General features: G+C 44.5%; 1 protein-coding gene across 2 annotated transcripts; it reads left to right on the top strand.

Annotated features, from left to right (window-relative positions):
- The first annotated feature begins 1415 nt into the window (after positions 1–1415).
- LOC123086473 (stress response protein NST1) lies at positions 1416–10869 on the top strand. Of its 2 annotated transcripts, XM_044508240.1 has the most exons (4): positions 1416–3169; positions 3280–3418; positions 3509–4226; positions 10504–10869. In XM_044508240.1, exons 1-4 carry the CDS (start codon positions 1817–1819, stop codon positions 10685–10687), a joined length of 2394 nt encoding a protein of 797 aa, XP_044364175.1. In that variant the 5' UTR covers positions 1416–1816; the 3' UTR covers positions 10688–10869. The 2 variants fall into 2 exon arrangements, with proteins under 2 accessions (XP_044364175.1, XP_044364173.1); XM_044508238.1 differs by having other exon boundaries at positions 1417–3169; positions 3280–4226.
- Positions 10870–14205: the final 3336 nt, after the last annotated feature.

Genomic DNA, 14205 nt, shown 5'->3' with positions numbered 1-14205 from the left:
GTTGCTTGTTAATTGTGTTCATGCTTGATGATATGTGTTGTGTTGCTGTGAAGTGTAGTCCAATTGGGTGGTAAGGCCACCACATTTGAAATGGCGGCGCAAAACGCCTACGCCCACACAACCAAACACTTGTGGTTTGGATCTATTCACTCTTGAAGCACAAATGCAGCCCACCAAACACCAGGCATAATCTGATCACTGGCGCAATGTAGGCTACCAAACCATGTGCACAACATGGTTTTGAGCCTGCATTAGCTCGACATGTCCTAGTTGAGTCACACTTGTAAGGAGATAAAAACTATGTAGGCTACCAAACACGTCCTAGATTCTCATGCAATGTACTTCCATATTATGTATACTTGATCTTGTACATTTTACCATATTTTCCCATTAACTAGGTCAAACTTGAAAAGATTAACATATGTCAAATTTAGAACTTCAACTAATTTGGAATGGAAGGAAGTATGGTTTTCCAAAAAAAGAGCATCCACCAAAGTTGTGTAAGGTACACATGATTGTTCGACTCAATATAGTTCCACGAAATTTCTGCATTGCAGGCTCCATAAAACATATCAATTAGGACTACATAGACGTTGTTGGCACTTACGTCGATTCAAAGAACACTCAAGAATACATGGGTATCGTGGTCTCGAGTTGATGGCATTTTTTAGAAAATGCTAAAAATGTGATGCTAATTATACGAATAAGAATAGTTTTTTTTTTGCAAGAGAGGAACAATAATGACTGCAGTGACAATATATCTCAAGGACACCTTCGAGTTTTTGAGTTGGTCCTATTAAAGTAGGAATAGTAAAATACATGATTGAAGTGTCACATGACCTTTAATACTGCAGGGCTGTGCACATAAAAACTTAATAATTTGAAGTAGATGAAAAATTTCCTATAAAATCTTTAAATATAAATGAATCCCCGAGAAAAATATATTACAGTTTGCAGAACCCGTATAGCAATCTTCTATAATAATTAGAATTCTTCAAAAATCTTTTGAGAATCCTTCAAATCAAATAGACACTACATGTGTTATCTATTTTTAAACTTGCATGTGGAAGAGTAAATATTTCCAACTTCAATTATGAGTTGTTACCCAAGCAAAATTAATCATACAAATCTAAACATTTATCGCTCATCGTAAGGTAGACAGTGGCTTCTCCTCGCATTTAACAGTAATTATGGACCTGCCCCTTCATCTCTCACATAAAAATAATTATGGACCGGCGGCTACATCCTCACATAAAAGTAATTATACATCGTTCGGAGGTAGAAAAATGTCGCTATCTGGTACTATTTTATTGTAAAACAGATAAGGTAACATAAGAGCAATCCAAAAATGACTAGAGAAAAGGAAGGCAAAAATGACGCTTTATGTGGTTTTCGCTTCTTCCCACGCCGACCAAACCAAAGAGGCCAGAGGAAGGAAAAAAAAAAGATCCAACGAAATTACACAATCCAAGAGCAAACCTAGGGTTTTCGCCATGACCACCGCGCGCCTCGAGCTCCTCCACCCCTCCTCCATTCCCAATCTCTCCTAGGGCGACGCCGATACCCTGCCCCGCATCTCGCATCCGCGAGAAAGGAGCCGCCTTTCCTTTCCTCTCCGCCCGCTCCCTCTCTTCCATCCCAGGGTTTCCTCCCCCTTTCCCCTTTCCGCCCTCAAAGCCGCCGCATCGCATCGCGTCGCCCACGCAGCAAGCAAGTAAGCCGCCCGCTATCGTCGCCAGGTAGGGCGTGAGATTCGGAGGAAGGCGCTGGCGATCGACCTCCGGGTTAGGGCCTCGGCAGCGGCGGCGGTCGGATAATGTGTATACTGTGCGCCGTGCAACGGTGGTCGCGGCGCGTCGCCACCATGCTGCCGTGGCTCGTCCTCCCGCTCATCCTCCTCTGGGCGCTCTCCCAGCTCCTGCCCGCCGCCTACCGCTTCGAGGTCACCTCCCCGCGCCTCGCCTGCGTCTCCGTCCTCCTCCTCACCCTCTTCTGGTACGAGATTCTCCTCCCGCGCCTCTCCATCTGGCGTGCCCGCCGCTCGGCGCGCCTCCGCGAGGAGCGCCGCGCCCATGCGCTCGAGCTTCAGAAGCTCCGCAAGACCGCCACACGCCGTTGCCGCAACTGCAACAATCCCTACAGGGACCAGAACCCTGGCGGCGGCAAGTTCATGTGCTCATACTGTGGCCACGTATCCAAGCGGCCCGTGCTTGACCTTGGCCCTGCGGGGAAGGTCCCCGCTGGGTGGCCTTGCAGTCAGGATTGGGCCAATGCTGTTGGTGACCCGGGTTACTGGCTTGACCTGCAGTGTTCCGCCGATAACTCGTACTCAGGCTTCTCATGGCGGCTGTTCTCGTGCTTTTGCACCAGTATGGCATGGTTCTGGAAGAAAGTGTTCAGGTTTGGGTCATCAGTGGACAGCGGTGGATTGGGCCGGGATGGCAGAATGTTGACAAAAGCAGGGGACAATGGAGGCAAGGCTGAGGAGAGCAGAGTGGACAAGGCGAAAAGGAAGGCTGAGGAGAAGAGGTTGGCGAGGTTGGAGAGGGAAATGCTAGAGGAGGAGGAAAGGAAGCAGCGAGAAGAGATGGCAAAGCTAGTAGAGGAGCGGAGAAGGCTGAGGGATGAGAAAGCAGAGGCTGAGGAGCGATCCAAAGGTGCTACCCCCGTCGGGGAGAAGGATGCTAGGAAGGAAGCAGAACGGAGGCGGCAGGAGAGGAGGAGGAAGGAAGACAAGGGATCAAGCAAGAGCAATTCAGACTGCGAAGATGTTGAGAGAAGAGTAAGCAGAGAAGGTGAGAGGAAGCGCGACTTTGATAGAAGGAATGAGACAGACAGGCGGGATGCGGCAAGAGTTGGGACAGATGGATACAAGCCCAATAACTTTGAATCTAACAGTCAGGGTAGTAAGATAGCACAGAGCAAGACGAAGTACTTTGGTCGTATGACTGGAGGTTTATTATCTTCTTCCAGAGGTTTTGGTGGTGGCTCCTTTTTTGGTAGAAGTGCTCAGGCCCCTGTTCATCAAGCTAACAAGGTGACTAAACCGCTCATTGCTGCAACTGACCAGAGTATTAAAAGAGATACCCAACCTGCAGCCACACCAGCAATGGTCAAATCTGCCACAGCCGGAGAAACTAGAAATTCATTGACTAATTTTAGTCGACCTGTAAGTAAAAGAGCATCGCTATGTACTGTTTTCATCTGAACAAATAGCGTATGTTGTTTTCACCCAATTGACCATCTTACATTTAATTATTTGTGTTCTGCTTTGTGCAGGTTAGTCCAAATATGCAGGCACATCCTACAGGCCTTAAAAAGTCATGGCATCAGTTGTTTAGTCGCTCAGCTGCAGTTTCCCCTTGTCCCGATGTTACTGCTTCAGCTCGTGAGAAGAACATGCAGCCTGCCCCAAATGGTGCACAGATAAGCAGCGCTCAAAATTTTCTGGCTCAGTATCCTCCTCTGGACAGCACGCCGAAGTTAAGCCAATCCATGCACTCTGCAGGGTTTCCGCCAGTGAATGGAGCATCTGCCAATATGCCGCTATCTCATTTTCCAGCGGGACACTCGCCCTTCGGTAAAGTTTCAGAAGCAGCATTACTGGAAGAACCTGAGCAATTTGAGGACCCGTGCTATGATCCAGATGCCATTGCATTGCTTGGTCCAGTTTCAGAGTCCCTAGACAACTTCCCTCCAGACTGGGATAGCAGATTCACCTTGAATGATGTCACCAAGCAACCACATGTTAGGAACCCCATGCCTTCACCAATTGAGTCTCCTCTATCAAGATCACGGACTGTTGAACGAAATCCTATTAGACCCTCACATTTCTCAACTGCAAAAGGGCATAATGGTTCAATGTCAGCTGAGGCTAACAATGAGCAAGGCACATGGCAAATGTGGAGCACGCCGCTGGTACAGGACAGTTTAGGTCTGCGAGGTCCTCAGGGACAATGGCTTCTACCAAACACAAATCAATTCAACCATGGCATCAATCATTTGAATGGTGGAACAAGAAGCCCCCTCAGTGCTGGTCTGAATGACAATGATTTATGGCTGCAGAAATCACCCTTCCAGCAATTGCCTCTTGATACAGATAGTCTGTTCCTTTCACACGACATGTCAGAAAATGCTATACACAGTGACTTGGGTTTTGGATCTCCAAACAAAACAGCCCGTGCGCACCCCTTTGGACCACCTGATCCTTGTCATTCTTGGTCCAAGTAAGTCCTCTGACATTGTTTTTAGATCTTCTACATTTTCTGCAACAGTCAAGTTTTGTATCCTTACCAATTGTTTGATATTCTTAACTTGAGCTTAAAACTCGGAATAATCACCTGCTGTTGTCAATTATCATTTTGTATGTGGCTACAATTCTAAATATGTGATTCAGATTGTCTTATTCACTATTGTGTATAGCTTTGTGTATCAATACATGTAAGCATCAATTGGCTGAAAAATATCATAATGATACTCTTACTTGAATTCACGTATATGTACATGCAATGTGTGTGTTTATAACCATTGAAGCTTAGACTTTATAGACAGTTTTTAATAGTTTATGAAAGATAACCAAGAGAATTTTTTAGGTAATGTCCTTTGATTGGTATGCAGTACAACCAATTGCTTGCATTTCTGCAATATTCTGTGCTGGAATGAGCCTAATCTTGTTGTTTGTGAAACATATGTGACTCTTGGGCTATGTGATTGGTCCTTTTGTCTCTGAACCACTAGAAGCACCAATAATCTTTTACACTTCAGTGAAAAATTTGTGTTAGTCTTGTGTATGAGCAATAATCAAATATGCTTCATTGCATGCAATTTAGTTTTTCTGAATGTGACGAATCGTCATACCATTTTAACTTTAGAAATATACTCCCTCCTCCTCATAATATAAGGGCGTTTCTGACACTACACTAGTGTAAAAAACGCTCTTATATTATGGGATGGAGGAGTAGTTTTTTGTTTCTATATGGTCAACTGGTATCTGGAACAACCAGGTAGCAAGAATGGCAAGTGGACCTTGAAACTGTATGTATTGTTTACATGTCAAGGATTGGTTTGAATTTTGGAGTGAACCACAAATGGCAGATAGGAGAATGGTCATTGTTTCCATTTATTTGTAGAAACTTTCTTCCTGTGCCACTTTCAGTGTAGGAAGTGGGGACTGAAGTCAGTTTAGTCTACAGCATTAAATACAAATATATTGTTTTAGAGGATATGATGTGCCTAACTACCATGAAGTCATCATACATGGTGTTGTGTTAATGCAATGAATTTAGTGCACTTTGACTTGTCAATTCCAGCATGTGCATTCTGTGGCTTATCTGTAATTTGTGGCGGGCAGAAGAGCTCACTTGAAGCTAAGACTGTCCTGTTTGTTGCTACATAATTTTTAATGCGTTTTATAGCGACCACCCCCCTTTATAACGCTTATGGCGTATGGCGAGGTGACAACATAGACCAACCTTGCTTTGATACCAAATTAAATCACTACTTCATAGACATGGCCTAACTTAGTGTGACAACAAAATAAATCACTAATTGAGTTGTACATACCTTGTTGGCGTGCATGTAGGACGCATATTCATGATAAACATTGAGCAACGAGCAAGATTGAATTAAGCATAGCACCAGCCAGGCAGCCACTAGTCCATGTACCAAATCAAGCAGAACACCAGCCACCAATATAGCATGTACATAAGTTCAGAACAGAGAATAGAAACAGTGCAGGAATGCGGGTAGAAGAAGGGAGTTGGGGGGAAGCTTACCTTGCTGGCTGTTGCACGCAGCGGAGGCAGCAGAAGAGAGGAGGCGCTGTGCAAATCTGGAACTGGATGCGGGCGGCAGGAAGCGCTGCTGAAGGGGGGGGGGGGGGCTGGAGGAGTCGCTGGCTTGCTACAGGGCTGCTGGTCACAGTAGGAGACGAGGTTAGCGGAGAGTCACTGCCAAGCTGCTGCCGGAGAAGACCAGGGGCAGCTAATTTCTCCTGATCATGGCTGCCTCCCTCCCTCTCTCCGCAGATAGTTTCTTTTCCCTACTGCTGGACTGTTGCCCCCACTGTCCAGGCGCCAGAAATCCAGGTCCAGGCTTTCCCTCCCAGCTCGGACCCTGCTTATCGTGTCTAATTCAGGGCAAGGCGACATGCCCCTTGCCATTTGGATGCCATGGTGACACCATGCCCCTATGGCAGATGCCACATGGTATTTTTATCGTGAGGGTGGACGGCTTGAGGTAGAGGGTCCTCACACCGGTATAATGATGATATAATGGCGTCAACTCGCACCGATGGTTTTAAAACTCTGGTTGCTAGCATTTTTTAAGTATACTCCCTCCTTCCCAAAATATAAGGTGCAGATTGACTTTTTTGGTCTTCTTTGCACAACTTTGACTATGATTTTCGCGTATTGCATCTCTATAAAATTAGTATATGGACATATGATTTTTTTTGTAAGACAAATACAACAATGCCATTTATACATATTCAATTTCATGTACTTTGATATATATTAGTGGTCAAAGTCGTGCATCAAAGACCATGCAAAGTCAACCGCGCCTTATATTTTGGGTAGGAGGGAGTGTATTTGTTATGTCGTTAGTTTTACTTTACCGGTCTGCCTCTGGTAAGGATGCCATAATCTTAAGTTTAATAAAGTACTTAACATAATCTTAAGGATGTCTGGTTCGCGGGTCGAGGGTGCGTCCCGTGACCCGGGGTCGATCGACCCCAATCGAGGGTCGGGAACGACGTGGGGTCGAGATGGGTCGTTGGGTGGATCGCGACCCCGATCGATCCCGATCGCTCCATGATACCCCAGTATCGAAGATTGCAAGAAGCCAGCCAAGAACATCTATGGGTAATCGGACGGGATTTCATGGTGATTTGAGGCTTACCTGGCAATTGCGCTCCAAAGTTTTGAACTCCGTCGGACTGCCGATGTCCGCCCTCCCACGATCCGCCACTTGCCTGCCTGTTGTCGAGTTGTTGCGTACACGCCCTCTCCTGTCCCGCTCAGTCCTGCCATTAAAGGATGCACGCCTTGCTCGCGGCTGCCGCTTGAGAATCCGATGCTGACTAGGGAACGAAGACTGCATAGGGAAGGAATGGCTGGATGGGAAAATAGGAGAGTGCTGGACGGCTCGAGGGTTGGAAGTTGGAACTGAATCGGGGACTAGAGCTTTGCTGATGAACTGATGAAGAGAGATTTGGGGACAGTTCTTGCAGAAGGTCCGCATACGCTTCGTGTGTAAGAAAATGGTAGATGAGAAAATCACGCTGTAAATGGCTGACTTGCCGCCCCATTTTTTTTGACAAAGAGGGAAGGGAAATAAATCATTGCGCAGATCGTAATCTTTTCTAGGGGAATGGCAGGATCTTTCTTTCCCTTCCATGGAAAGATCACCACGACCCGGGTCCATCGACCTGAATTTGTTTGGATCGCGATCCACGTTCCAAATTAACGCCCCGAAGATGTATAGTCCTCGTCGCACCTTGCTCCGGCGGGGTAGTGACCCACGACCGACGACCCCGTTCCTCGACCCACACGACCCGGAACATGTTAATGCCTCCTTTGGTTCATAGGATAGGAATTTCATAAGAACAGGAAAACCATAGGAAGTGAGATGACACGTATCTCAATTCCTATAGGGAAAGAGATGGCACTTGATTCATAAGATAGGAATTTTTCCATTGAGTCTAGGCTAATGTTCTTTTTTTCTTTCGAAATGTGAAGGGCTGGTTCCTATCCTACATAGGAATAGGAATCCATTCCTACAAACCAAAGGGCTCCAAAGGAATTTTTCATACAAAATTCCTATCCTTCAGAATTTTTACAAAATTCTTCTAAACCAAAGGAGGCCTAATATTGATACCAGACTCTAGGTCAAATAAATGAAATTCGTTACACCCCAAAGATCAAGAGGAATCCATCTGGCATAACCATCATCTTAGTGGGGATATATCATGCTTATATATGTTATTTGTGGATTCATTGTGTGACCTTCAAGAAATTAATCGCATAAATTAAGCTTTCAAAATTCTAGATGTATAGGATTCTTACAAATGATAGTAGTCATTAGTGGCGATTGGCTACCTTCATATATTTGGGCCTTCCTTTGGATGAGCCATATTTGAAGGTGATGGCTAGTTTGGTTTCCTGGCTTGCATGGATTGGACGTGCCTTCGTCAGAAAAATCAAGTCATGGAGGTGCTGCCAGGATACACCAAAATGTGCACATTCTTACTGTTGACATTTGATTTGGTTCAAGCTGGAGTCCTTGGTAGGGGCTGTCCAACTGGCAGAAACTTTTCAAACAAAGGGTATGTTTGCTTTGAGCCCAAGTTCAACAACAACAAACAACAACAAAGCCTTTAGTCCGAAACAAGTTGGGGTAGGCTAGAGGTGAAACCCATAAGATCTTCAGACCAACTCATAGTTCTGGCACATGGATAGCAAGCTTCCACGCACCCCTGTCCATAGCTAGTTCTTTGGTGATACTCCAATCCTTCAGATCTCTCTTAAGGGACTCCTCCCATGTCAAATTTGGTCTACCCCGACCTCTCTTGAGATTCTCCTCACGCTTTAGCCGTCCGCTATCACTGGAGCTTCTAGAGGCCTGCGCTGAATATGCCCAAACCATCTCAGACGATGTTGGACAAGCTTCTCTTTGAGCCCAAGTTCACCCTACCAAAAATTTGGCTAGCCAAAATTTTAGCTGAGGTTATCATTGCCAATGATTTGGCCAATGTTGGCAGGAGAAATGAACTGGAGCGGGCATGCGCGCATGGAGCCGCTGAACCACTCGTAAACCCGATGCTGGAAACCCTTAGTTCCATGCCGTAGCCACCCATCAACCATCAACTCCAAAATGATAAATACTTACATATGCATCCCATTGGCTGTCATGCATGCCTGGTGCTGGCGTTGGTCGTCATGCATGCGATCCCTACCTAGCAAATGGTTTCTATCTCGCTGTCAGCTTCCATCCCTCCAGACCTCGCATTCATATCCAGAAACTAGCTTCTAGACCTGTAGTTTTCTTTCACAACCTGTAGTTTTCTTTCACAACCTGTAGTTATCCTTCATGTTAAACTAGTTTCTGTACACACTTTCTAAATGTTGGGACCAGAGACGAGCCATAATTTTGTTCATTCGCTGTTTTTCCCTGTTGAAAATTGCTGGTAGTTCCGTTGCTGGTTTTCTGATCTGGAGGTCAGGGTGGCAAGGCTGCTGGGTAGGTGAAACCGATAATTGGGGGTCACTGATTGCTTCCTTGTGGGAACCAAGTTCAGAGCAGTTCAAAAACTCAAAAACACTGGCTTGGTATCAAGAACAAAAATAGCGCGCTATACAAAATAGCACCTCCCCTTAAGTTACGCTATTAGCATGCTATAGCGTTTTATTAGCGAGGCATACACTGATTTATTTAGCGAGACGGTTCTCTACACGCTATAGCGTGCTATTTTTTTTCAGTGGTTGGTATTGAAGCTAGTATAAGAGGGTTTATTTTCTATGGTGTCTTTTCTCTAGCTGGAACCATTCTATTGGAAGATTTATTCACTTTGTGTAGGGCATGGCATTCTCTAGACGCAGCAGGAATATACAAGAGGATCCGGTCGTGCATCCTTTGTGTTCTTTGCAATAGATGATGTTCATCTTCTCATCTTGTATGCATTCTATTGCTTAGAGAATATCTTGAAACTACTTATGTTTGGCTGGTTCCCAATGTAGCCCTAATACATACTCCCTCCGTCCCAAAATAAGTGTCTCAACTTTGTACTAACTTCAATACAAAGTTGTACTAAGCTTGAGACACTCATTTTGAGACGGAGGGAGTATTTGTCAATTTTTTGGCCAAGGATTCTTGCACCCTCACTTTGCCAACTGTTTGGTAGGAATCTGTGAGAAAGATTGGTGTGTTCCATTGGCAACCAAGTTCCAAACAATTAAAGACTGAAAAGAAAAAACGGATGGCGATTTTTTGGCACCAACCAAACATACCTTAAGTCTCATGGACTAGTCAGACCTTGCATTTAAACGGGCGTAGTCTACAGTAACTTCTGTATTCTTGAATGCGGATTGCAGAGGTGCAAGCTAGATAATTTGATCTATAAAAGCATTATTTATGAGTGCCCTTTATTGCACTTGGGACTTGTCAGCTTGTACTACAAGTAGTGTGGTTTCTATGAATTGAAATATGACCTCATAAATCCTTACGATTCACTTTTTAGTTTTACGGCAGTTTGTTCCCATCCTGTGTTATGGTTGGCCGTGCTGCAATTTCATGAGATGCTGCTTATTGGAATTTACAAGTTGTATTTGATGTTTAAAATGAGTAACAGACTTACTACCACTGACGTTCTTCATTTTTTCCGTTAAAGCTGTCGAGTATTGGCATGTTACCCAGAGACATATACATGTTAATTTATCTCGGGAGTTTTTGTTGTGTATTTTATTACTTCTTAGAGTTGGAACTCATGGCTTGTTATGACTAATGCAGGGAGCAGCTGGTGCCGAATGGACCCCAGGGAGCTAGTCCAGTCCGCTTGCCGCCAACTGGAGGGCATGCCGGTTTATTTCCAACAAATCCAAATGCACAATCAGTGTGGTCGTTTGATAAGAAAAGGGACAGCATAGAAGTTATGGGTGAAGCAAGGCTCCCTCCTTCCAGCTTAGGGAGTTGAGGAGACATAGAAGTCGGACCGAACTGTATTCCCTTATGCGAAAAACGAAACATAGCCATCTTATTTAGTAAGCACTCACCTGTTAACATTGTGCGCTTTATGCATCCGTGTTAGGTTTCTCGCCTGACACGCTTGTTTGGTGCATTTTTTGGTGGATTCAATGCAATGCAATGGTTGGGTTATCTCGTTGCGCACTTGTGGCGCTGTGCATGTTCATCCTCTTGAGTGACTAGTGAGATCATCGGCTTACCCGGAGTCAATTGTTGGTTGCTGACCATATTTTTCTTCTTCTTTTCGCGCATGCTTGGTTGAACACTGAATCTTATCTTAGATATCAGTCCGTGTGAAGCATGGCTGTTACTGTCATACCCTGCAAATGGTAATGGATGCAGTGCTGGAGTGAAACCAGGGGAGAGGAATTGCTGCAGGGGCAAGTGGTGCGTGCATTAGCTGCTTTGGTGCATCTTATCCATTAAGTCACTGCTTGGTCTGCATGCGGCCATTTGGAGGATCAGCTTGGTTGACAAAGGCAGGACCAAATCTGGGCGTGTGTGCGAAAAGTGAGCAGCCCTTGCAAGTGGTTCACTAGTTGCCTGTGGCCGCTCTGCGGCTGCCTAACTCGATTAATACCAGCATGTCCTTTGGTGGTGGTGTGGAACACGAAAGTTCCATTCTTGAGTGACATGGACATTGATTGCCGGACTGTTTGGTTGTTGCTGTATGACGAAAGCTCGGACGGTTTTTGACTGGGCCTTGTTTGGACCCATGAGTTAGAGTTAGTTTGGGTTAGTTTAGACTTAATTAATTTAAAAATATCTAAACTGGAGGGCTAGTTTGGGTTAGATGCATCTAACCCACCCAAAAAACTAACCCATTCAAGATGCGCTTATTTGGGTTAGTTCTTCTCGGGACCACTAAAAACATCTTTTTTCTCTTGCTCTTCCCGTAGCAGATCTCTCCTCATTTCCTTGAAGCTTCTCGTCCTCTCCCTCCCTCCCTCCCTCTCGCACCGTCCGTGAAGGCACCTCTCCGTATCCGCGTTTCATCTAACCATGTCATACAAACACCTCTTTAGTTAAAATTAGTTTAGAATTAGAATCTAACTCTAATTTCTAATTGAGTTAGAGTATCCAAACAGGGCCTTGGTTGCGCATGTGCATGAAGAATGGGCAAATTCTCCGGGCGGGCCATCCCTTTTTACTACTACCACTACTACTCTTTTGTCTTTGCGTGTTGTATTGGGTATGCATCTACCCGACTTACATGGCTGTGGGAGGGGAATATGGAGTGACGTTTAATTCCTCCGTGAAGAAGGAAGTCTGTGAAATCAGGCGGCGAGTCTATCCCTTAGGATATGGACATTGTCCTTTCCTAGTGACTTGATTGAGACCTGCTCCTTTTGTAAAAAGATATGAGAGTATTGTAAAGAAATATAAGGCTTCCTTTGATTTAAAGGTATTTCATAGGAATTTTAGAGGATAGGATTTTTATAGAATTTTTTCCTTTAGAGCCCTTTGGTTCATAGGAATGGATTCCTATTCCTACATAGGATTGATTCCTATCCTTCATATTTCATAGGAAAATAAAAAAGAGTCTAGACTCAATGAAAAAATTCTTTTGGTGTCAACCAAATGACATCTTGTTTCCTATTCCTATTCATAGGATTTGAGATACATGTCATCTCATTTCTTACAAAATTCCTATTCCTATGATAATCCTATCATATGAACCAAAAGAGGTCTAAGAGTGATACAGATGGAGTACTGTTTGTCTGTTTTCCATAACAGGGACGCACCAACTTGCGGATTGAGTAGCATGCGCAATTACGTTCTGGAGTAGTAGATGGATTATTTGCGCTACTACAGTTCGTTTGAAGACTGTATCCTACAAGTGCATTATGATCAGGGCAGTTGCAGTTGTACTTTCTAACAAGTGTTTTTTTATGAACTTCTAACAAGTGTTTAGTCTGATCAATAATTGATTAATCACGTGCGAACCAAACTGTGATTGGATAGTTACGAAAATAGTGGTAATCCCTAACCCATCAGGATTCAAGTCTGATGCTTGCATTATTTCTGAATTTATTTTAGGATTTCTGAGGATGCGTGTTCAGTGGGAGGAGATGTTCCCGTCGACTATGAGGCATAAGTGGTGACTTTATCAATCTTAAGATGATATGTCGGCTCAGTCTGGTGCTCATAGGGGTAGGGTCTACGTTTTTGTTCATAGAATGAGTGTATACGTATATATATGAGCGTCTGCGTCTATATTATGTTTAAAAAAAAATCGATTAACCGTGTGACTGAATGAAAAAAGCGGCACATACCATTTTGCCTTTTTGTGGTCAATAATGTGGCAACAACAACTCTATTTTTTCTTGCGAGCCGTCATTAGTAAATTTTTATATATATCGGTCTAAACATGGAGACTCCGAACGGTGAAACCAAGGAATCTATTCCTGCATGAATTTCCTGAAAGCCAATAAATAAAAGAATGTTACTGCAAGGGAGCTCTTGTGCCTGTATAGCCGCCTCAGGGCATCTCTAGCCAATCCTCTAAATTCAGTTACAGACGTAAAGTTTTTAATTTACTCCTTTAACCGGCACCTAACTAGAGTCGTAAATAGAATAGTGGAGTAAAAAAAATTACTCCTCAGCCCCATATGCGCCTAAAAACACTCGGCCTTGATGTGATCGAGTAAACTTTGTGCCCACTTTTGCAACCTCCACCACCACTGCATCGGCGCAGGCGCACCTGCCAACGACTATCCACCACCTTTGCCGCTACCTCGCTGCCTTTCTGCTCGAGATGAGCTGAAACGCTGCCGCATCGACCGATCCAATGGAAAGCACCTCGAATCTTCTTCCTCGTTGGCTACCTAGCATCTGACTGTGCTTACGCACCTTCGCCGGTCATCACCACGCCTCGCCGCCAGCTAGTTTGGGCTCAATGTTGCCGGCCGGCCGATAGACCTTCACCGCATTGCAAGTGTTCGACGTTTTGCCTAGGTAAGTTTTTTTGTATTATTTTGTTTTGTCCAATTGAATTGAACCGAGTCATTTCAATTGAAGATGAAGATGCTGAGAGAGATGATCTTCGAGGACTCATCGTCATCCGAGGAGGAGGAAGATGATGATAACTTTGAGATTGTCGTTGGCATAATTTACAACGATGATATTCGGCGGCGGAGGAGAGGATCGCAATTTGGCCGCATACAACTCAATCGTGATAGAGCGGAGGGCCATGCCAAGATTATGAGAGATTATTTTGACCCTAATCCAACCTATCCAAATAAGTATTTTTGCCACCGCTTTCGGATTCACACAAGTCTATTTCTCACCATTGCAAAAGCCATGGAGAAGTATGATGATTGGTTCAAGCTTACACGGAATGCATGTGGAAAGAGAAGTGTGAGCCCTTTGATGAAGTGTATTGTTGCAGTTCGAGTCCTGGAATATGGGTGTTCGTCCACATTGACGACTATGTCCGCATTGGAGAAGATACAATCTTGGAGGCCG

The sequence above is a fragment of the Triticum aestivum genome, chromosome 4A (genome assembly GCF_018294505.1).
Source record: "Triticum aestivum cultivar Chinese Spring chromosome 4A, IWGSC CS RefSeq v2.1, whole genome shotgun sequence".
Classification (NCBI taxonomy): Eukaryota; Viridiplantae; Streptophyta; class Magnoliopsida; order Poales; family Poaceae; genus Triticum; species Triticum aestivum.
Note: the sequence above shows the minus strand (reverse complement) of the source record. Positions and strands in the feature narration are given on the sequence as shown.

Excerpts from the sequence above, each read along its gene's own strand:
- LOC123086473 (XM_044508238.1), top strand. The coding sequence starts at position 1,817 with ATGTGTATACTGTGCGCCGTGCAACGGTGGTCGCGGCGCGTCGCCACC. Across the intron at positions 3,170-3,279 it reads TGACTAATTTTAGTCGACCT|GTTAGTCCAAATATGCAGGC; the intron begins GTAAGTAAAAGA and ends TGCTTTGTGCAG. Across the intron at positions 4,227-10,503 it reads CCTTGTCATTCTTGGTCCAA|GGAGCAGCTGGTGCCGAATG; the intron begins GTAAGTCCTCTG and ends TGACTAATGCAG.